Raw genomic sequence first — 23,109 nt, 5'->3', positions numbered from 1 at the left:
TATGTCCTGGAATACACATACGTAACTGGATTCCTGGACATAGAGAGCATGCATAATGCAGGGTGAGTACATTTCAACCAGACATCTCACTAACTGAACAGAACAGAATGTAATACAAGATTTAAATAAAACAAAAAAACATGAATAAAAAAACACAAGGTTATAAAATCTTAAGGATACTATTGTTGAGAATACAACAGGGTTACACAATGTTAAGAATACTATTACCAAGTAAGAAAATAAGTTGTTTACCAGTAACTGTAGTTCTCCATTATTCGTACCTTTCATGGATTCACATGCCCGAATCATTTCCTGCTGTCGAAGTAGAAGTCTCACTGTACCATAATAAAGCAGTATGTATCGCTATAATGGCAATTGAAAAGTCTGTTTAATAGCCCATCTATGTCCTTTTTTTTTAAAGAAGGACTAAACTTGAACTATAACCAATCAGGCAACAGTACCCTCTAGAACACTCCCAATTGAGGCTGAGTCTCTCAGATTTTCAAGTGGGAATAAATAATACCAACCCATAAGGGGAACCTCTCCAGGAAGAAGGGTGTGTTGAATGTGAATCTATGAAAGATACCAATACTGGAGAACAGCAGTTACAGGTAACTTATGTTCTTCTCCAGAATTAGATCTTTCACATTCACATGCTTGAATCAGAATAGCGAGTAGTTACTATATTTGAATATCTTATAGTATTAGTGTAAATAGCGGATGGTGGGTAGATAATACATACATACCATTCATATGCAAGTTCATAAATTATATATTATCTACTGGCGGTCGCCAGTAGATAGTTATAGTTAGGACCGTGTTTCCATAGGAAATCTGAAAATTCTATTTTGAATAACTTTGGCGCCGGTTGACGAATCCTCGCGAAATTTAAAAAACTAATGGGGCGCTCCGCTCATACCCTGAAAGTCTCGGGGGGATTCGTCAAGCGGGGGCCGAGAAAAAAGGGGGGTCCCAAAACGCGTTTTCCCCATGGATTTTCCCATAGGACCTTTAGTCGAAGGTACAGCCCGAACGGCTGAACAGAATTACTTGAAATTTGGCAGCGGTAGTCCTCAGGTCAGGGAAGTGCCTTTTGCATATATGGAGTCAATCTGTTCAGTAGTTCCTGAGAAAATTGCATTTAAAAGCACATACATATCTATAGCCGCGCACCGTGCGCGCACCCTAACGTGCGCGAGCGTAATTCTGATTGGTGGTTACATGTCAGTCAACGTTCGAATCGGTCGAAATCAGGAAGTGTCGGCTGCCATTTTGTTTGTTGTGGGTGCGAGAGTGAAAAAGAGGTGGCGAACGTGAAAAGGGGGCAGGGTAGAGAGTTCCTGACCCCCTAGCCTTTGTCAGGGGGTCCCTAAAGGACCCCGAATGGTGAAAAAACATTTTATTAAAAAAAAAAAGTAAAAAAAATTAGCATTTAAAAAACCATACAAATTCACTTAAAAAACCATAGGTTTCGAGCACGTTATAGTTAGGAATTAGCATTTAAAAAACCTTGCAAATTCACTTAAAAAACCATAGGTTTCACACATGTTATAGTTAGGTGGACATTTCACTCGTAAAAAACAATGAAATTCCCCCGTTATAGTTAGGTCAGATAACTATAACTCGCGCGACCGCCACTATCACAAGGATGATGTCATGAGTGATGCCACTGACCATGTCATGAGTGATGAAATATGTGACGTCATGAGCACTGGATTGCGGGCGCGCGAGTTATAGTTATCTGACCTAACTATAACGGGGGAATTTCATTGGTTTTTTACGAGTGAAATGTCCACCTAACTATAACATGTGTGAAACCTATGGTTTTTTAAGTGAAATATATATATATATATATATATATATATATATATATATATATATATATATATATATATATATATACACACACACACACATATATATGTATATCTCATACATCGAAATTTGCATACATACATAAGCAAACAAATGGAACCAAAAGAAGCCCCTCTTATCGAAATAAGTGGTGTAGTAAAACCTGTCCAACCGCTGCATCACTGCGCTCTCTCGATTCCATGAATTATATGCACTCTTCCAAGTCGCAGCACGACATGTCTTCTCCAGAGGCACTTCTGCAAACAAAGTAATTGAGGTGGAAACTGCCCTAGTTGAGTGCACCCTGGTTTTCACTGCGAGGGGCTCGCCAACCTTTCAGTAGCAGAGCTGACTTTTAGCTGAAATTCATCGAACAATGGCGGCCATTGTGACTGGAGCACCCTTACAAGTGTGTCCATTTGAGTCCAACAGTTGGTCAGTTATGAGTTGTTGAGCACGATGTAAGTAGTTGATATCTTGCATATGAATAGACCTCTCAGCTGGTGATGATGGATTCGGGAAATATTTCCATTACAGTCTACTTCTCTTTATCGTGGCTTCCGCCTTGACTTGGAAAGAATACACCTGCAATCCTGAGGAACATTGAGATCTTTGAATTCATGGAATTTAGGAGCTGTGTGCATAAGAGGAGAGAAGTCGGGTCAGGATGAAGGACCTGCCCTTAGTTAATTGTCAAAAGTTTACGGGTTGTTGAAAGGTATATGTGGTTGTATTCCAATAGCAGGAGAAGCTCAGTGAACCAATTCTGCGTTGGCCACCTGGGGGCTATCAGGATGAGACGACACTGCTCTGCTTTCCCCTTCCTGAGAACGTTTGATATTAAAGATATCAGGGGAAAGGGTAAACAAAGATACTGGACCATCTGTCGAAAGGCATTTCCCCACGATCCTGGATGTGGATGTCAACTTGCATATAATTGGCATTTGCGGGTTTAGTTTGCTGCAAAAAGATCTAGAGCCGGTTTGCCCAAAAACAAGGAGATCATATTTATCGCCGACTAATCAAACTTCCATTCGTGGTAGCGGTTTCATTGAAAGCTGGTGGTATCGTCCGTACGAACTAACACCAAAGCCTCTGCAGTCATTGGAGGAAAAGCCTGGAGACTGAGTTAGATGGCTTTTAGCTCTAGGTGATTGATATGTAGGCTCTTTTGGAGCAGAGAACACTTTACTTTAATTTTCAGGTTTTATAGATGACCACCCCAGCACTCCAGGGAGGCATCCATAGTCATTACGAAGTGAGGTATTTGAGGTTAGAACGATAGGTCCTCTGACAGGTGGGAGGTATGAGCCCACAAGGTTAGAGCTATCATACCTGTGTGAAGATCACCAGGCCTTTGAACAATTCTTTTTTCTTTTTAATCTATTGTTTTTGTAGCTGTTCCTGTAAGGCTCTCATTTCAGGCGTGCAAGAGAGATCACATTGATCGCCGAGGACATGATGCCCACAAGCTAATTAAACAGACACATGAATTTTTTTGTTTGTTTGAGAGCCAGCTTCTAGAGCCTTTATTGCTGGTCTTGGGATCAAAAGTCTTTGTCTTGGACAGTCATGTGTTGTTGCCAGGAATATTATATTTTTCAATGGAGGAGATGATGATCTTTGATGATTCACAAGGAGACCTTGTTTGTGAAATATTAGAAAAGCTTCTGTGCACTTGAAATGCCGTTGGTGCTTTTATCAACCAGTTGTCGAAGTAGGGAAATAACCTGATGACTGTTCTTCCTGAAAAAAAATGCCAATGGGCTAGGTAGTAGGTCAAAATGCAGGAAGCTGATTTGAAGCCAAATGGAAGAACTCTGATGCATGGGTGGGAATGTGGAAGTATGAATCCTGTATATTCAGAGCATTCATGTGGTGTCAGAGGATTTCCCTGACCTAGTGTCAGGGCTGAAAAGGGAGTTGTAGGGTCTGAGGAATTGTTCATCCAATTTTCTCTCTCTCTGCGAGCTCCACCCAAAAGGCAAACTGTGGACTAATAAACTGCAGCAATTTTCATTCAGGCTATTGGAGCTGTGATGAGCCAAACTGGTACAACACATTCTACAGTAAATTGTCATCACGTTTAAAGTAGTCCTGCCCTCCAAACGGCTAAGCTATTGCCAGATTTTTACAATAGTTCAATTTACATTCGTTAAATGTAAATTTATCTAAAACAAATACTGTGGAATTTTGTGTGGTTTTAGTTCTCACGGAATGAAGTTTGACACCACTCTAGTAACTACTTTAGCCCACATTCCTTCCTAATCCTGGGGCTACCTTCCTCCGCGCTGGGAGGAAGCAGAGCACATGCCATAGGAATTCACAAGTTATTAAAGCCCAACCACATGCTTGACCCGGCTCAGTGCTAAGGCCCTAACCAAATACGCAGCTCAGCTGTACCCTTTTCAGTTTCTGTCTGACGGGACCTAGACACCAGGAGAATGCTTGCAAGCTTCATACAGGAAGGAGGCCGTAAAGAATATGTTGCCCAATACCGATTTCTTAATATACCCAAAGAGATCTCTACGCACGGCAAAATTACTTGGGAATGGAATAAAAAAACATGTGCTGAGTGTGGCAAGTAAGCATCAGTAGAATGCAACCCCTATTACCATCAGAAGGGGGAATATGTCCATGTGCAAGATAATATGCAATTGAGGCAGTGAGATGCTTATTCTTGGAATTAGTTAGGGATGTATGTTCTAAATGTGCACAGTTTAGAGTGGTGCTCCCCCAACAGGAAAACTGTTAAAAGTTCCCGTCTTCAGAGGAAGGAATAGCAAACAATGGTTGGAAGTATTGCTTTATGTGAGAATCTGCAAACAGCACACAAAGAAATTAAGTGTAGGTCTGATCCTTAACACTGAATCGGCTTCTCCAGAAAAATAGTAGCTCTCTGATGCAGTGAGCATGTATGAAAGCCACTAAAGGCACGAATAAAGATTGAAAGATGTAAAGACTTGTAAACTTACATATAAAAACATTTAACACCTAAACTGAGACCACAGTGAGGTTTATTATGTACATTGGGTTGGCAGCCAAAAAAAGACCTAACAGGAAAGTTAGGAATTCAACAATGTAAGGCCATGAGGATACTCATGAATAAGAGGCTATTTGAACAACAGATCCTCTTGAAGTCGCTGTACTAAATCAAAGGGTCATCTTACTAGTAACACCAGTTATACAGAAAGTCAAACCAAGCAAAAAGAAATAGTCATGTAAGACCAGTGTACTAAAGCCTACGCAAAAGTTTAACACTAAAGTAGACCAAAACCGTAGCACTCGCAAGACTGCACAGCCAAAGCCCCGAGAGTGCTGTATAAAAGGTGCTTTGTAAGTTTGGACAAACAGACGGGGAGACAGGATCAAAACTACAATCAGTAAATAAAACATAAAATGCTCCTGATACTTTCAACTGAGAAAAGGAACTGAAAAACTGCAGGCAGAGTGGGGGAGAATTTAAACAATTTGTTTTAGTATTAATTATGTTCCATACAGAGACCAGGTCTTGCTGTCCTATGACCTACGGTTCTTTAAGTGGGCAACTGGATTATTGGAGAGACTTTATGCTGCTGGGTAGATCAAAGTCTTCCTTGGGTTGACAAATAAAATAAGGACATGTGCCGTCCTAGGCTACAAGGAGGCCTGACATTTCATAAGCATACTGCCTTCTTAAAGACAATTAAGCAGGGGGTCTGACTCTACCTTTCTATTCTCTTCAATATAAATTGAGAGAGACCCATTTTCAAACCAAATTTCTGCATGTTTCTCTTGGATGGATGCAGAAAGAAATAATGCTGGCACCGGTGGACTGGTTGGGATGAAATTGTATCACCACCTTACAAAGTAACAACGCTTAACTCCCAAAGTCACCTTGTACACATTCTGCATCATAGCGTTTATTTTCTTTTACACATCAAGCAATGTAGCACAGCAGCTCGTGTATGCTGCTGGGCAATATGTAAAATAAAAATGCATTGACAAAGCCAATAGATGTTTCACGGGTAAAGCCTATTGGCTTTGTCAATGATTGTATTTAAATGGCCAGAACTTAAGGCCAAGACAGCTCTGAGCGTTTGCACTGATGATCGCCAGATCACCTAGATGGCTGGATACACCTACCTCACTGAGCTAGCTTAACAGCGCTTTATTAGATAATGAAGCCTACTGTTATGTTTTAACTTCGTGACCTCACAGAATTATGGGGAAGTGTTCTGGGGCTTGGCTGCATCCAGGTTCTGGAACACTGACCGTTTTGAAAGACGGCTGCCGATCTCCTTCCTAGTCGGATGCAATAAACTTACTTGTGTATTGTACTGCATTAGGGTCAGATGCATCCAGCTAATTTAAGCTGGCTTCGTCGCAGCATTCTTATGGTGATACTGAGCCCTGGTCGTCGTGTATTATAAAAGACACCCAACAACAACAATATACACGTATACACATCTCAAGTTCATTTATTCTTCCAAAAGGTATTTAACTAGCATCTCCAAACACTGGTGAGGGTGCTCTCATAAGTGCAGCAACAGAAAGAACAAAAAGGAGGCCGCCTCCCATTGCCTGGGTATTGGAGGGGGCACAATGTGGGTCTGATATTTATGGGGGGGGGAAAGGGGGGAGATAATGGAGGTGGCATCCCAACAGCTCCACTTTGTTGTTGCCACCTTCCACCCTCTGTCTCAAAGTCTGGCACCCAGAGCGGACAGACTGTAAACCTTTACTCGTTTTATGGTTTTGATGCTTGAATGAAATATAAATTAGGGGCTAAAAAATAACCACTTCCCAGCATGAAGAAATAGAATTTGTGTATCTATACAACAGCATAGCTGCTACGCCAAGGAGCAACAACCCAGTGCTCACCTCCCCACAGTGCATCTGGATCTTGTTGATGTCAGCAGAAATAGCATGTTCTTAAGTCAGGGTTGAGCAAGGATCTACCCAGAGAACTGCCATTAGTGGTGGAAAATCCTGGGAAGATGTTGCAAGGAAACATTTTCTTTTCCTGCCTAAGGCTGGGCAGCGACAGAGCATTTACTTAAAAATCCGACAATCTCCCAGTACTAAGGCACCGACATATGTGGCTTATGAAACGCACACGTTTGCTTTTCTTGACCTGTGACCAATTCAAGCATCGTCGTGCTATCATGTGGGCAGCCTGCTGAGAGATGCCTTCCGCTCCAGGGCCACAGCACTGGGGCAAAATGCAATGCAGCTTCATTGGCACCATGGCAGCTGTTTGTGCAAGACAAGCAGAATATGTAAAAAAAACAAGACAAAAAACATACAAAGTGCAAGAGGGTTGGGAAGGGGGCAAGCAACACAAGAGTAATGGCTGTTGACAACTGACAGCAGGAGGAGGACAGGAGGTGGGGAGACAACTGAAAGCTGGAAGAGGGTGGGTTTTGGTAAAACAAGAGACAGGGTTGGGGGACACACTACATCTCGTGGCGGGGGGGGGGGGGGGGGGGGAGAAACACCAGCTAGCGGTAGTAGGGTACGGGGAGAGCAAAAGAAAAGAATGCTGGACTGAGGGAGAGGTACTGCAGACACATAAGAGTGAATGAGCAAAGGTAAGAAAAAAAGACAAGCAACAACTTAACGATTTGGATTTTGTAGTAGAACAACTGCGAGGGGAAGAAATCTTCGCAAGAGCGTGTGCTGGTGCTGCAGTCTGTCCAGAGCTCACACCAAAGGTAGGCAGCGCTCAAATATGCTTCTGTAAACTTTGCAGCGTGTGGTTAAGTCCAGTGATGACAGCTACTGTAGTTATGGAAGAGGAGGCGGGCTAAGCAGCGGGGCCCAGCTCAGAAAATTATGTAGATAACCATAAACTGAAAAATGAGCTTGGATGGATTACTCGGACGTAATGGCCAAACTGAATGAGAAGACAATCTAAGAGCTGCCGAGTTTGTATTAATAACTACAAACAGTGGAACAAAAGCTGTGCTTTCATGGTGTGCGCCTAATGGTATAAGCTGTGAGGGCCGAGGCACAGGATGGGCCGCATTGGTGAGCGCTTGAAATGTGTGTTTACACGAGGAGATTAGGTAAAAGGTGTCAGACAAATGCATGCTGACGGTGGAGGCCAATCAAAACAAGCACAGCACTAGCACTGTGCAGTCTAAACCTAAAAGAAGTTATACAAAAGCAGATGAACACTAGTACTTGGGGACACGGGACTGATAAGGGAGACAACCGAGGAACAGGAAATAGTATGCTAAAACCAATAAAATTGGAGGAAAAGTAAATGGCAAGCACAGGAACCAATGAAAAGTAAGGGTGGGATGTAGGCCCCTTTTAATATATTAAATACAACAGATTTCACAAGCACAGAGCAAGCGCTGTGCAGTCGAAACCTAAACAGAGGGTAGCTCATGCTTCCAGGGAATGACAGTGCTTCTGAGACCTGCAGAACATTTTTGTGCAAGTTGTTAAAATAAAAAAAATAATTCACCACATGCCTTTAATGGATTAAGGGGAGTGTATGAGTTACAGCATCTATTTGACATTACCTTGTACTCACCACAACATCAACAACCATAAATATATGGCTAAAATTGGATTGTGATGGGCTGCTCCTTTGTGAGACAGGGAAATACTAGCAGTTTGACTTATTACACCTTTCCAATAAGGAAAACATCTGTACCACACCCTCTCCTCCGACCAGTTTGGAGCCACCAGAATCGTTCATGTGAATCTGTCCAGAACGAAAGGCAGATTTTAAAAAGAAGGAAAAGCATGCCCTGACCTTAACATCAAGATCATCACAGGATGTAGTCTCTGGAGTATGCAGAGAAAAACATCAGCTAATTGGTGCACTGAAGATCGGCAAAAAGCACCACACATCGTGAAATGATCTCTGACCATTTCTTGTTGAACGTTCCACACGTGACAAATGCCTAAAATCTTCAGAGAGCGTCTGCCTGAAAATAGCTTCCTCCTGCCAAACGAGATGGCTGAATGAAGACCGCACATGGATAGGCTAACAAATCCAAATCACCTAAATATAAAGGCTCTGTAAGCCTACTCCATCCGCTAGTTGATATAGTGCAAGGCAGTGTTACTGCATGCCAATGATTTTGTTTTGAACACCAAACCTGCATGCCTAAAACTAGAGTAAAAAATACATATTGCACCAACTTGAGAGCTCTGTGATCCAATAAACTGAAGTGGAGTTGCGATACTCTATGTGATCATGGGCCAGTTTCACTTAGCTCTTCCAAATGTGCTCTCCATTCTGTCAAGAAAATATCTGCCCCCTCTTGGATCATAAAACCGGAGGATGATCCTGTTCTGTCGACATGTAGTTGTTGTACGTCCTCCATGGCTGGCAAATGAGTTATTTGAAGTATCTTGCTCAGTAAATGTAAATGAATCATTTATGTTATGCTTTTGACACCACCACTATCAGAAGTATGTTACTTTCCAGTCAGTGCCAGGATACTCCCTGAAGTAGCTGTGCGCTTTAGAAATCCACATTTTCATTCATTCAAGTATCAATCACAACTTCAATAAACTGGAATGTTTTGCGTTTGGTTTAAGTTTTGACTCTGAAATATTCAGGAGAAACCTAAAATTGTGCAACATCTCTAAAAGTCTTTTAAAAGCTAGCAAACCCTTTCTCTGGAGACATTTATATGTTTAAATTGTTTTATTGAATTGCCTAAAGTCATATAAATATATTCCTGACTTGGTGTCAACATCCCCCCTTGCATTGCAATATTTCAAATAACCAAATGAATTTATGGAAAGTAAAGAACCCCCACCCGCCCTAACTCCCCCATCCCTCTCCCCCCCTAACCCTACCCTGGGTGCCTGCTTGCTTTGGGTTCAAGAAAGATTCAAGCATCTTCTGCTGCTGTTGCTTCACTGGGAGTGAGTCCGGACTGGGGAGTTCCCATCAAGCTCAACACTCTAAGGTATCGGGGCCATGTAATCTCAGTGAATTCTTGTGATAGAAGGGCAAAAAAAGGTGCCCATATGTCCCTAAATGTATCATCCCCTGGGCTCAGTGCTGAGGACAGGCGTGCCATACCCAGTAAGCCCCAGATCCTGTGCAGCCACTCTAACCTGTGTGGTAGTCTATCAGTGCCCCAGCACGCTAGGATTGCTTCATGCGCCGCTCGGAGTGCTAGTGTAATGTGTACCTCGTCGGGAATTGAAGTGGAAACGTGAGTGGATTTGGAAGTCCCCAACAACGTATTTGAGGGAAATCTAGGCAGCTGTGTGTAGAAGCATGTGTCAATGTCTAAGTACCTCCTCCCAGAATTGTGCCAACTTAGTCCAATCCCACAGCATATGTGTGAGTGTGCCACTTCCTGTGAGACATCTCCAGCATTTACAGCCATTTGAAGAATCAATTTGATGGAGGCGGGCTGGAGTCAAGTACCAGTACTTGGCTATTTCCACCGCCGTTTCTGCGCTTGCTGTGTTGGGTGTTGTACGCCGGGTTCTGTAGTAAATATTTCCCCACTCTTTCAGGGTTTGTTCTCTGCCCAGCTCTCGCTCCCATCTCTGTTGAGATGGGGACTATTCCCAGGCCCAGGGCCTAGAAGCATTTTATAAAGGTCCGACACTAAACGCTTGTCCGAGGTCCTACTAGGGGGCCATTTCTCGTATGTAGTGAGATGCCTTTGTGCTGCTTCTCTGGTCCCACTGCCTAGAACCCAGTACCTGACTTGGGCATATCGGAATCTCTCGGTTTCCAGAAGTAACCCTTCCATCCTCAGGGAGCTAAACGGGATGGGCCTATCCACATCGCAAAGATGTCCTATGGATCTGCACCCCTCCTGTTGCTAGGCCCTGAATTCCTGTGGCTGCATCCCCGGTGTAAAAGCCAAGTTCCCCACGATGGAAGTCAGTGGAGATGGCTGTGTCGTTAGCCCCTTCGGTACCCCCACTGAGTCCCAAACCCTGGAGACAGTTTTAAGGGGTCAGGCAAAACCAGATGAGCAGTAAACCTCTTTGTGTAGACCGAATGGCTGACAAAGCCAAAAGGAAGTATCCTCAACAGAAAAAGTCTGCTTTCAACCACAAAATACACGTTCTTTGCATATTCTAGGATCTTAGAAGCATGACAATATGAGTTCTCATGGGAAAATATGAAAAAGGGATGTGCATCTTGGAGCAAATTCCTGTGTTCTAGACAGGCATTGCTCAAAGAGAAAGAGGAAAACACCTCCTGTAGTCCAAGATGAGTAGTTGGATACAGTTTTAGACTTGTTTAGCAGACAGCTGTAAATTCAGTGTGTGGCGAGGATAGTGGGCTGGTGTCAGAAACAAATTCAATGGGGACATCTATTATGTCTCAATACAAAAGTGCAGCTTTCCACTTAAGAGATTTCCTTCACAATGCAAAACTCAACAGTATAAGGAAATGAAAGAGAAACTGCTATAGGTCTCACAAATTCTACACAGCGACAGCCATAGAAGAATTGCCAGAGGAAGAAATAAAGAAGAACCTTTAATCCAGGTACTTGCTAATTCCCCAAAACCTGGGAATGTGAGGCATATTTGTATGCAGCTTTTCAGAGCTGCCACTACATATGCACACTGTGGAGCAGGCACATGGGGTTGAGGAAGTCAACTGGCATTTCAATTGAGGTGCAATAATGTTTTTCAATTTTAAAGAACTCGAACTGTGACAGTTCCAAATGCTACTGTCATTTATTGAGGGAATTTACCAAATGACTACAGATCCAGCTCTGGCAAATAGCCAGACTCTGAAGAAGGAAGTAACTTATTTAGAAACATTTGTGTCTAACTATGGAACATGAGGATTTGCTCCGAGACCTCAAGAACGTCCAGGTCCACACTGCAGACACTGTCCACTCAGCAGACTCCTCCACTCACCTCAGCCAGAGCCATCAATTTCCTTTCAAATGAAAAGGAGTTCTTTGCGACCATAACGAGGCAAGATCTGCATTTTTGCTGTCCAGCTGAGAACCCAAATGCTACAGAGAGCTGCTTGTATGTAAGCGTTTCAAAAGAACTATTTGCATATGTTGCAAATATTTAAACCTAAATGATCATGAGACAAAAAAGAAAAAATCCAACAAAACTGGAATTTAAGGGAAACAAATGTAAAATTGTGTTACGGTTGGGCACTGCTCGAAGCAAGGTGCAGAGCCTCAGACAATCAAGCCAGTTGGTGATGTATACCAACAATGTAACGCTGTAGGAGTGCACGTGGGAATGCGATTACAAGTAAAAAGCCTCTGGAGTATATCACACAGGTGTAGAGCGAATAGTATATCCAAAAACATGCTCTTGTACTCTGGAATAAGTGAACACCTGATCTTGCAAAACCATAAAACTATTTACTGTTCACTCGAATATAAGATTCAGGCTTAGCTTCAACTCATGCACTTATTCTACAGGGAAGAGACTACCATGACATGATGCTCTGTACCTTAAAAAACAGAGGGTGCAAAAGTCAGATACATAAAAAGTGAAATATTCAGTCTCCTTCGAACAGCGCCCATAAATTAACACAAAAAAATAATCAACAGCACACAATTTGACAGTACTTTATCATAACCGTTGCACTTTGGAGACCACCATTCCTATGAAACATAGCTTGACAAAAGTCACATGAACTGGTATTGGCAAAGGCAGGATTTATGTTCAAATGCCAGTTCTAACAGTGAGGACAACAGCACCAATCACTCAACCAATTGATTACAGTACAATTCTCCACTTGTTCTAAGCACTTGGGGCTGCAGTAAAGCTACATTACCTGTAGATCGACTTGATAAAGAGGGTCCTTTAAGGCATCTGGATCGTCCTCGTCATCTTCATAGTAATCATCATCTATAAAACAAATCAACAGTAACCTAAGCAAACAAAGGGCAATTTCAGTTCCAAAACACCTCATAACAAGGTGTGTGTGTGCTGCATTTGAAGGTAAATTTTCATTAATAAAACTGGGCATACAACTCATTTATAAATAAATCAGAGCTCCGTCACAGAAGGGGATGGATGGTCGAGAAGCTAGTGATTTTTTTGCTGTACGTAAAGAAAGCCATACAGTTGCCACACAAGTGTGCTAACCTGATTACTAATGGCCAAAGGCAGCTAGGAACAAGCGAGCTCTTAACCCTCATGTGATCTCCATTTCACATTCAATTAGACTTAGTGGAGTCTTGTTTATAGAAGAGACCCTTCCACGGAACCAATGAGGAAGACAACTCGTATCAAGAAAGACTACCTTCGTAATATGGTTATCTGAAGTTTCCAGAACACCATTTACATGTATTCCAGGATCCTTACTTATGAAGCTATACAGGACACTCGAAGGTTCTGAAATAGGATCAGTAGTCAAAGCAGAATCTTCAGTGCTAGGATCATGTGTTCTGAAAGGCACAGGCTGGGGATACACTGAGTTGTGTTTCAGGCTTTTCTACATTGCGGACAGTTTTCTTTGAGTAACTGTGTAAATAGCATTACAGTAGACTAGTCGTGCAAAGTTTCCCAGATCCATGTGTGATGTTCTGCTTCAGACCAGATTTCTTCTTTAAATTCTGAGAATTGTAGCGTTCTTGATGCCATTATAAAACATGACAAAAAGTACCAGAATTCAAAGAAAAAACCTGGACTGGAGCATCACATCTTGCATGGACCTGGGAAAATTGGGAGCTATGTTAGACCAGCCTTGTGGTTGCCACTGCTACTGCCGCAGCTACTAGGTGATGGAAACACAAAACCATGATGGATGTGACAAAGTAATTTAAATAATCCGCACTGTTGGAAAAACAACTTGATTCAATAATGCTTAGGAATGTTTGATAATGTATCAAAAGTGAATATTGCCACCATATGAACAATAGAAGAACATATCTTCCATGTTAGATCCAAATTTAGAAAGTCAATACATTGAATAAGAAAGAACTTATCATAATAAAGATGTGATATTGAAACACTATTTAATTAAAAAATATAGTGAAGGATGAATGAGGAAGGTTGAATGTATGTTAGGATTTTTTCTGTTATACAGCAATTACAAAACATTTTTTATTGAACTGTATATAGACTGAAATGTATGTATTTATGGTAATTTTCCTTCTTTGATGCAATAAAAAGATCTAATTTAGTTTTTGATCTAGGTTTCGGTAATCACATTTTGATGCCCCCATTATATATAAAATATATTACCATATAGTTGCCTAAGCATTTTCTCATACAATTACTGCCGCAGCTATAACCACAATGATTAAGTGACATGGGTTAACCAGTGAGCTGAGGCTTGCAGGAATATACTGTTGTGACCTGTACAAAAATAGTTATAAGCTGTGCTCAATGACTTGGCATTCAATGGAGATTCCCTTCATGTGTATTAGAATGTGTGAAAGTGACCCAAGAAGAGGGATATTGCAGACAGAGGCCCAGAAGAGGAGTAGTATGCTCCTTTTAGGGTTTCTGTAGTTCTGAAACAAAAAGAAGAAATGGTGACTAGATGGCTCCAGGATTCAAATGCTCTCCGCTGCATGTTGATCCTGTGGCTGCATCTGGCATGGCCATCTTTGCTATTCATTCTTCACACTGACAGTACATTGAAAATGATCATATTGGAAAATAGTACCACTATGAAACTGCAAAACTGTATGAGTAGGCAGTATATAAAGCGAACAAGTTACCTTTAGGGTGACTCAATTTTATTCTTGTAGGCGCTATTCAACTATCTTTTATAGAAAGCTTTGCAAGCTTTTACTTTCGTCATGGCGACTCGAAGCTCAGCTCATCCATGTTGAGAGCCCTCAATGGGTGAACCTGTAGCAGGACTGTGTGAACAACGGCAGCTACAAATCTTTCTGTTTTGTTGTAGTTTGCCTTGCATATGAGAAGAAACTTCAGAGGCAAGCCCGGACATATTACCCGCCCACCTCACTGACCACTGCCACCCGGGAACCACTCCACTGCCTCTTGCTCAACGCCCAGTCATTCTGCAAGCATGGCACCCAAATTTAGGACACCATCAGCTCCCTTGTCCTCAATGTCTTCTTTATCATTGAGACCTGGCTCAACCTCAGCTTCTGCTCCTGAAATCACCACTGCCACTCCCAACAGCTACAAGATGGTTCACCGAAACTGTACCAATAAACACAGAGGCTGTATCGCTATTGTCCAAAAAGAAACGATCTGCTGAACCACCATGGAAGACGACAGCACACATCATGGAGCACCTAAACTTTCAACTCCATACAGATGGCAGAACAACCATCAAAGGTACCCTCATCAACAGACGCCCAGGACCTTGCCTCACCTTTGGCAACACCATCCCTGACTTCATCACCCCACTCGCCATTGACTCAAAACACTACATCTTCCTCAGCGACCTCAATTCCCACTTAGACTACCTCAATAACTCCAACACCCTCCTCCAAAGTATGAGCAACATTGGGCCCACCCAACTGGTCACTAACCCCTCACACGGTGCAGAAGACTCACTCAACCCCATCTTTACTGCCAGCAACAGATAGTCATGTCACAGAACTCACCTGGACTGATCACACCATCATCAACTTCACCATCACAGGACACCCAGGCACCACCTCCAAGCCTCCCACCGAAGCTGGAGCAAAACAGTCGATTGGCTCCCTCAACACCACCCAACCTGAACCCGCTACAAATCTTGTACAAGCGGTCAGGAATCTCTCCACCTGGATCACCAACTGCTATGACAGAGTGGCCCCTATTAAGCCCTCCAAACCAAGGAGATCCACAAAGCAGGACAGCTGTTATACCCTGGAACTCAGAACCATGAAATGAAACCGAAAGCATCTAGAAAAGAGATGGTGCACCAGCAAGGACCCCGCAGACCAAGCCACCCTCAAGACAGCCCTATTCAATTACCACCGTTTGAAAGACATGAGAAGATGCCCCCTGGCCAACCGCATCGAAGCCAGCTCCAATAACAGCAGAGAACTCTTCAACATTGTCAGAGTGCTCCAGCCTATCAGCCACAGAAAAAACACCATCACCCCCCCACCCCAAGAACTCTGCGACACCCTGGTGGACTTCTTCCACGACAAGATATCCAACATCTACATACGTTTCGAACCCTAACTCACCGACCTCTACAACCTCCTTGCTCCAACTGTGGCCAACTCCAACCACCAGCTCACCACAGGAGAACAGCTCACCACACAGAACCCTAAGGACATCATGAACCCCGTCCACTCTGGTGCAGCCATGGACCCCTGTCACCACCACTTCAACCTCAAAAGCCGGAAAATTAGCAACAATCTCCCCTCTTTCTTTAACGCATCTATGGCCACCTTCCCAGAACGATAAAACATGCAGAAGTCAAATCTATCCTAAGAAACCCCCTACTGACCCATAGGAAATTCAAGAACCACCAACCCATCTCTCTGCTCCCCTTTACCAGCATGCTGGAGCATTCCCGTTAAAAGGTTCCAGATCCAGTCTGGCGCCTGGGAGATTGAGATTGGAACTATACATCTGAAAATGTATTTACAGGTTGATGGCACACATACAGTATCATAGATATACTGAAGGATAAATCTGATGCAATTTAACCATAATAATTTTCACTAGTTTTATCACTTGGTTTGCAGGTTTTAGACCAAGAATAGGTCTGAATGAATATCATGTTTGTTCGCAAACTTTTACTCCGCATGCCTTCACTCTGGAGTTTACTCTGTATGCTTTCATAATAAAAACTGCCTTTACAACAAGTCTTTACTCAAAACTATTCAATTTTGTTGCTTTTGAACTTAAATCTATTTCTATGCAATTACAAAAACATTTATAACAATTCACATGGAGGCTTACCCCCTGCACCTCCCTTTTATAGTGCTCTTTTGGGGTAACACCCCAATCCCCCCATTTAAATAAATAAAAACCACATTACTTCCCTTTACCTTCACCCGTCCCTGAACGCTAAACTACCCTTTCCCCCCCTGTACATCTACCCGCCCATTAACCATAAAAATCACACTTTACTTGTCCACAGCCTTTAACTCTAAAGTAACCCTTACTGCTTTCCATCTCTGAACCCTAAAATCGCCCTCACCCACCCTTTACCTACCCCTAAAATCCCCTTTCCCCTACCCATCTCTCAACCCTAAAATATCTCTTACCCGTTACCTCTATGCTCCCTTTAACACCCCCCCCCCAATAAAAAAACTCTTACTAGTGGAGTAAAGGCATGCAGAGTAAATGCCTGCAGGGTAAAGGCTGAGGAGTAAAGGATATGTGGACTAAAAATTGCAGAGTAAAGGTTACCTACTGTTTAAATTCCTATTTTGGTCTCCTCTTTTGAATAAGAATAGATAACTTTGTCTTTCTCTTTGGACAGTCTGATTTTAGTGCCTACTGCTGCAGAAAGGTACTGTTCTTTATTTAAAGATGATTCTGTTGGAATCTGGGCGTCTTCTATGGTGGAATGGAGTGGTGTCTTGAAATTAAACAATTCAATTTTGAACATTATTCAGCATCCAACTGTCCCTGGATGCTACTTTTAGATTATTTATGAATAAGGTTTCCAGTTTTTCGTTTTTACTGATTTTTACAGAAATATAGAAACAAAACAATCTATTTTATGTCTGTATTTATTTTTATATGCAGGAAAGTACAGAATATTGTGCTTATTGCGAGTGACACTCCTTGTTGGACTTCATGAATTCCTGACCAACAGCTAAGCAGATGGACATCATAGGGATTTGAAAAAAGGGTGTGATTCCCTTAAATACAGGCATATGTTAACAGATTTGTGTGTAATGTTAATATTTACCTGACGGTGTAATGTTTCGCTATATTTTGCAGATTAATTTGCTTAAAACGCAACAGGCATCAAAGTATGAGTGCTTGTTTATCAGTCAAATAAGGGTGGAAATAGGCCATTTTACAGCTCATTTATTCTCAAAACTTAAAATAAATATGCATAAATACCAATAAAATGGCCACAAAATAAATATGGACAAACAGATGGAGAAAAAAAAATATAAAACCAGGAACCCCATTTATAATTTCTCCCTTGTCACCCGCTGCAGAGTGGCTTATAGAAAAGGAAAGAGTTATTTTGTGGGAGCAGGCTGGTTCTCTCCTACAGTTGACTGATGCTGGCTTGCTCTTCTGCGTAAAGGTCTTTATAGAAGGTATTACGGTCTTTGAACTGATACTTGCCCTCTGTGCTGACTGCCTTTAGAGATTGTCCTTGACTTCATGAGATGCCTTTAGTTGAACATGCGCAAACAAAACAGAAAAATGAGGATCCATGCTCTTAGGCTAAACATCCATCTTAAAATTTGTTAACCACAGGCACAAAGATCTTATGGAGACCAATCCATGAAACGATTGACAGCTTGGTCTACAGAGTCCACAGAAACACTAATGATCTAGCTTGATAATCAAAGGCATTCAGTGATAACTTGTTGAAAGTCTTGCCTTCTATCCCAGTGGAGATCAGAATATTTGTATAAAATCTATAGTATTGTACCATATCAGGTGTAGGAATTCTGCCTTTTCTGTGGGATCACCCCAGAAGTTTGCCTTTCAGTGATTCCAATGTTTATGCTGGTTCTAGAACTCTGTGCACTTTAACCCTGCTAATCAGTAGTACATTGCCTGTGCTCCCCCTTCAAACAAGGTCGAATTAGCACACATCAAATTAGTATATTTAACCTGCCTGTAAGTCCCTTAGTATATATAACAAAATGTACACAAAGGCCTAGAAGTTAAATGCTACTTGTGGACTGCAGTACCTATTGTGCCATCCACTACAGTGGCAGTGCAAATATGGCTTCAGGCTTACCAGAGCAGCCTGACTGTGGCAGGGTAAAAACTGTAACTTGGCCTGTCAAAATAAAGCCTTATAAGAGGTCAAAACCTATCTTATAAATATTGCTGTCACCCCTATGTAGACCTTTTAACACACTAGGCAGGGTGCACGCAAGTTAAAAGTAGGACATGTAATGTCAACATGTCCTTACAGTGAATAGCACGCCAAATCTATTTTTCACTTTAGCATGTCTAGGTGTCCTAAGTAGAAAACCAGAGTACAGAATAAAATGCTAATACTGTTTCTCTGTAATGGGATAAGCCAGCAAAATAATTAAACAATTGTTTTTAATAGTTGTTAAATTCTAAATTGATAGTGAAGTCATTTTAGGTTGAGCCTAGGCAGTGCTTGCGCTGCTCTGAGAGCCAAGCTGTATTGGAGTATGGATAAAAGCCCCGCCCACTCTCCGCCCATATTTGTAATTGGCTTATGTCATTGTCCTTTGTAAATGATGGCTTCTGATCCATTATTAGGCTTGTTAGTCCCTCCTTAGTAGCGTCTTGTCTCCATTCGTAACTTTCCATGAGGTCTGGCCCTTTTTCTTTGGTTGTTACATGGTGAGTCTGTTTTAGTTTGTAAGCACTATTTTCTTTAAAAAGTTTCTCCTACTGCAGGCACGATAGGCTTTCCTGCAACATTCAGAGCGCCATGCACACTTTCACTTTCTAAACAGCCAGGACAATGGAGGCCGCTTCTTTGAATAGGTCTCGCATTTACTTGAGTTTGAGCAATTGGCATTGTACATGTCAATGCCTTTTATTTATGTGTTAATTATCAAAACATATATATAAAAGGCATTGTCATTTACAATGCCAATAGCTTAAACTCTCACAAATAAAAGACCTATTGCATTGCAAATGCTTGTTTTAATAAGTATTAAGGAATCATAACTTCAAAAGTTCCTGGAGGTCAATTTACATTTGATCCCCACCTTCTTTAGGCGAGTAATTAGCATTTGAATAAGATTGAAATGCATCCCTGGAGTAAATATGCTGACCCGAAGTGCAGAAATGATTCTTCTAAAACTCACATAATATGCAGGTTGGGGCTGACAAGTCTGCGGTGTTCACATGGTACACCTGTGGCGCACTTGAAAGAAAGGGTGCAGGATGTCAAGACATTTCTTGTTGATCCACTGTCTCGTTGCTGATGAACCATGCTTTAGTCCTACCAGACGTCTTTCTCTGGGTTTATTAGAGGTACAGTGGACGCTTCATATTGGATGTTGGTGTTTGATGAGGGAGGACACTGGGACCACAGAACACTCTCCACACACACCACCAGCTCTTAAACCACAGGTTTAGTGCGGCCCAAGACTGTGACCATCTTGAAAAAGGCCAAAGAGGGTGGGGTTCACCCCAGGAACTTTAACCATTTTGGTTAGGGAATTTCCAGGAATCAGTTCCACCCACTACCTTGTGCAAGAAATAAATGTGGAATCTCTTGGCATCCAATTCAAAGCACTGCTGAACCAGAGGAAGAGCAGAGGGTTGGACCTGCCATATGTGAGCTGAGAGGATCCCTGAAGGACTGGACATATTCCTTCTTGTACCCAGGACAAAGAAGTGGACTCCAAGTGTCATCAGGCTGACCACCCATTCGAGCTACATGGATTCAACAAGCTACAAGATGTCTATCCTGCAACTGCCCAGCAGCAACTGGACGGTTACTTGCTGTTGGCTTCTGCCTAACACCCATGAAGTCTCAAAGGGTTTCCCCTGAGGTCCTCGGGGGCTTTAGAAGTGTCCTCCTGTGGTAGATTGGGACTTGAAGATTAAGTCAGAAGGGAATATTTTTCACCTGGACAAACCTGGTTGGTGCATTTGACGTGGTCCATCGTGACAGTCTTATTTGGCACCTAGATCCTGGTCTACCGTGGCGGTTTATAATCAATAGGCACTTTCTCCGTCTTTGTGCTATTCCTACTTAAAACTTTACAAACTCATATCTAGTACCCATGATATGATTTTTTTCATTTTGGTATCGTATGGTTTGTAAAACTTTACTCTTTCTACTTTGGCTTGCGATTTTTGTTTTGTATTTTGACTTTATTACTGTTTTGGTACTACTTAAATACTTTACACATTGCCCTAAGTTACGACTGTCTGCTCTGCGCCATATCTACCATGCACTTGAGCTCCAGTTAATATAGTGACTTTTAGGGTCCGACATGACAAGTGTTGGTTATTCCTGAAGGTGGTTAGTCACCTAAATAATAATACAAATTCACACAGAAGCCAAGTAGAACTGTAGCAATGTCAGCTGTTAGAGCAGTTCATACGAACCAAATATTTGACTGGAGGAACACATACTGAACGCTGATGTGATGAAAGCATAAGGTATGCAGGCAAACTATACATGAACTGGTATAATAATGGCCTATTTGAGAAATACAACTATATAGCTTAGATGGCTGACAACATGTAGACAATATAGATAGGCAACGGATAACAGGAAATATGATCAAAGCATATTTAACATTCTCCTTGATTTGCATATTATATGATGAGGAATTCATATTAAATATAATCCTTCTGATACACAGTTGGCAGACAAATACAGCTGAATAAATCATACAATAGTAAAATACCAATCACTTTATGAAAGTATTGATTTTGGGCTATCAGCGCAGGGTTCCATCTATTATCACAAGCACATACGAGATTGCTTATCATGCGGTCAAACAACGTAACCCGCTGGATAAAGTCGGACACACTGGCAAGTTCTAATTTGTTTCATAAAGCCACTTCAGAACAGCCACAATAGAGGTCATTTATGAACAGTGAAGAATGGGCCACATTCAGGCCCATCTCCTTGTTGAATTTTGAAACAAAACTTTTGGCCACGGTCCTTGTTACTTGATTGCTGCACCCTGATCAATCTGGCTTCATGCCAAAGAGAAGCTCTATATTAAACCCTAATAGACTACACTGATGCATGGCAGGCCCTTAAGGGCTGACTGAGCTGATGGGCCGCATCAGTGGATGCTAGTAAGGCATTTGGCTCCCTGAAAGGGAAGTATGTGTTCAGAGTACTTTTATCTGCAGGTGATAATAAGTATAGCCATTTCACAGTACTTCACAAAATGGGTATTGGCCCAAACTTCTTAGCCTGGGGCAGGCGCCTCTACTAAAACCCTGTGGCCAGAGTGAGAGTGAATGGGACGCTGTTCTCACCATTCCAGCTACGCAGAAAGACTAGGCAGGGGTGTCTCTTGTCATCTATGTTATTTGTGCTGGAACCTTAGAGGAGGGTAGGGATTGCCTTAGTGAGGGGACTAAGATAGGACGAAAAGGAATGGAAGAATGTCCCTGAACGCAGACTATCTTCTGCTTCATGTGACTAACCTTGATGCATTAGATGGATTATTACAAATCATGAAGATTTTTGGTGAATATTTGGGACTCCGCATTAACTGTTAAAAATCAGTCCTTTACCTGCTATTCTACTGGGCCACAGTGACTGCGACTCCATACACCTTGACGGTGAATATGGGAAAGTTTCAAATATTTAGGGATCCACTTTACAAGAGACCCTGCTGAATTCTTGATCCGCAACCTATATAATAGATTACATAAATTTACATAGATATGAGGCACTGGAAGAAGTTACAGCTATTAGTTTTGCAACGTGCCGTCCATTTCAAAATCTGCCGTTGAGATGGGGAGTCACCGTAGGAAAACACTAGAAGGGTTGAAGTTATCCTTTGTCTCTATGTCAACAAACAAAACCTAGATAAATCCTTTCTTTTAGGAGTAAAAAAAGTTGTCCATGGGAGTCCAAAACAGGAATTAATGTCTTCTTTCTTTTCAGGGCTTCTGGAGTTACTGGTGCAGCCACGTCCCTCCAGGGGCGTGGCTTGGTCGTTGTAGCTCCCAACGGACAGGAGGATCCTCTCCTGGAGACCCGGACTGTTGCCTCCGGTAGGACTGCTGCGCCTGTCACTCTCCCGGACAACTCTGCTTCCTCCTCTCAGGGTTTGCTTGGAGCTTCATGTCTCTTCTCTCCCGCTGCTACTTCCGCACTGTCCGTCTCTTCTCTCTCTCTCTCGTTCTAGTTTCCCCTAGTCGCGTACCTCTTCTGGTTGTACGGCCGCATGTAGGGTTTCTTGGTTCCTCCATTCCGCCTGACTTCCGGGGTGGGTAAGGAGGATCGAGTCTATTCCTGTCTCCAGACTGCTTGATACGTCCTGTAGGTGACATGGTCACACTACCTAAATTCTTGCATTTCTTCCAAAACACACCATTTCCAATCTCAGAGGATTTTTTGTTTTGGGAACAGCAGAGCGAGTGGTAAGATATCTCTGATGAAATGATGGGCTACCAAGAATATCACTAAACAAACATGGATGTCTATAATGGAGGAATCACCCTTACAGACATTTGTAAACATTATTGGGAAGTCCAACTGGCGGTAAGGAACAAATATCCCTTTCTCCCCTAGATGAGCTA

General features: G+C 42.2%; 1 protein-coding gene across 3 annotated transcripts in view; it reads right to left on the bottom strand.

Moving 5' to 3' along the window:
* Positions 1-23,109, bottom strand: part of IPO9 (importin 9) — a 595,516-nt gene that overhangs the window by 135,399 nt on the left and 437,008 nt on the right. For all 3 annotated transcript variants that reach the window (XM_085600586.1, XM_085600577.1, XM_085600596.1), the window contains one exon: positions 12,596-12,669. In XM_085600586.1, the coding sequence (XP_085456712.1) occupies positions 12,596-12,669 (74 nt within the window). The remainder of the gene's footprint in view (positions 1-12,595; positions 12,670-23,109) is intronic.

This window comes from Triturus cristatus, chromosome 1_2, assembly GCF_964204655.1.
Source record: "Triturus cristatus chromosome 1_2, aTriCri1.1, whole genome shotgun sequence".
In the NCBI taxonomy this organism is placed as follows: domain Eukaryota; kingdom Metazoa; phylum Chordata; class Amphibia; order Caudata; family Salamandridae; genus Triturus; species Triturus cristatus.
The sequence above is the reverse complement of the archived record's forward strand: the minus strand, read 5'-3'. Positions and strand labels throughout refer to the sequence as shown.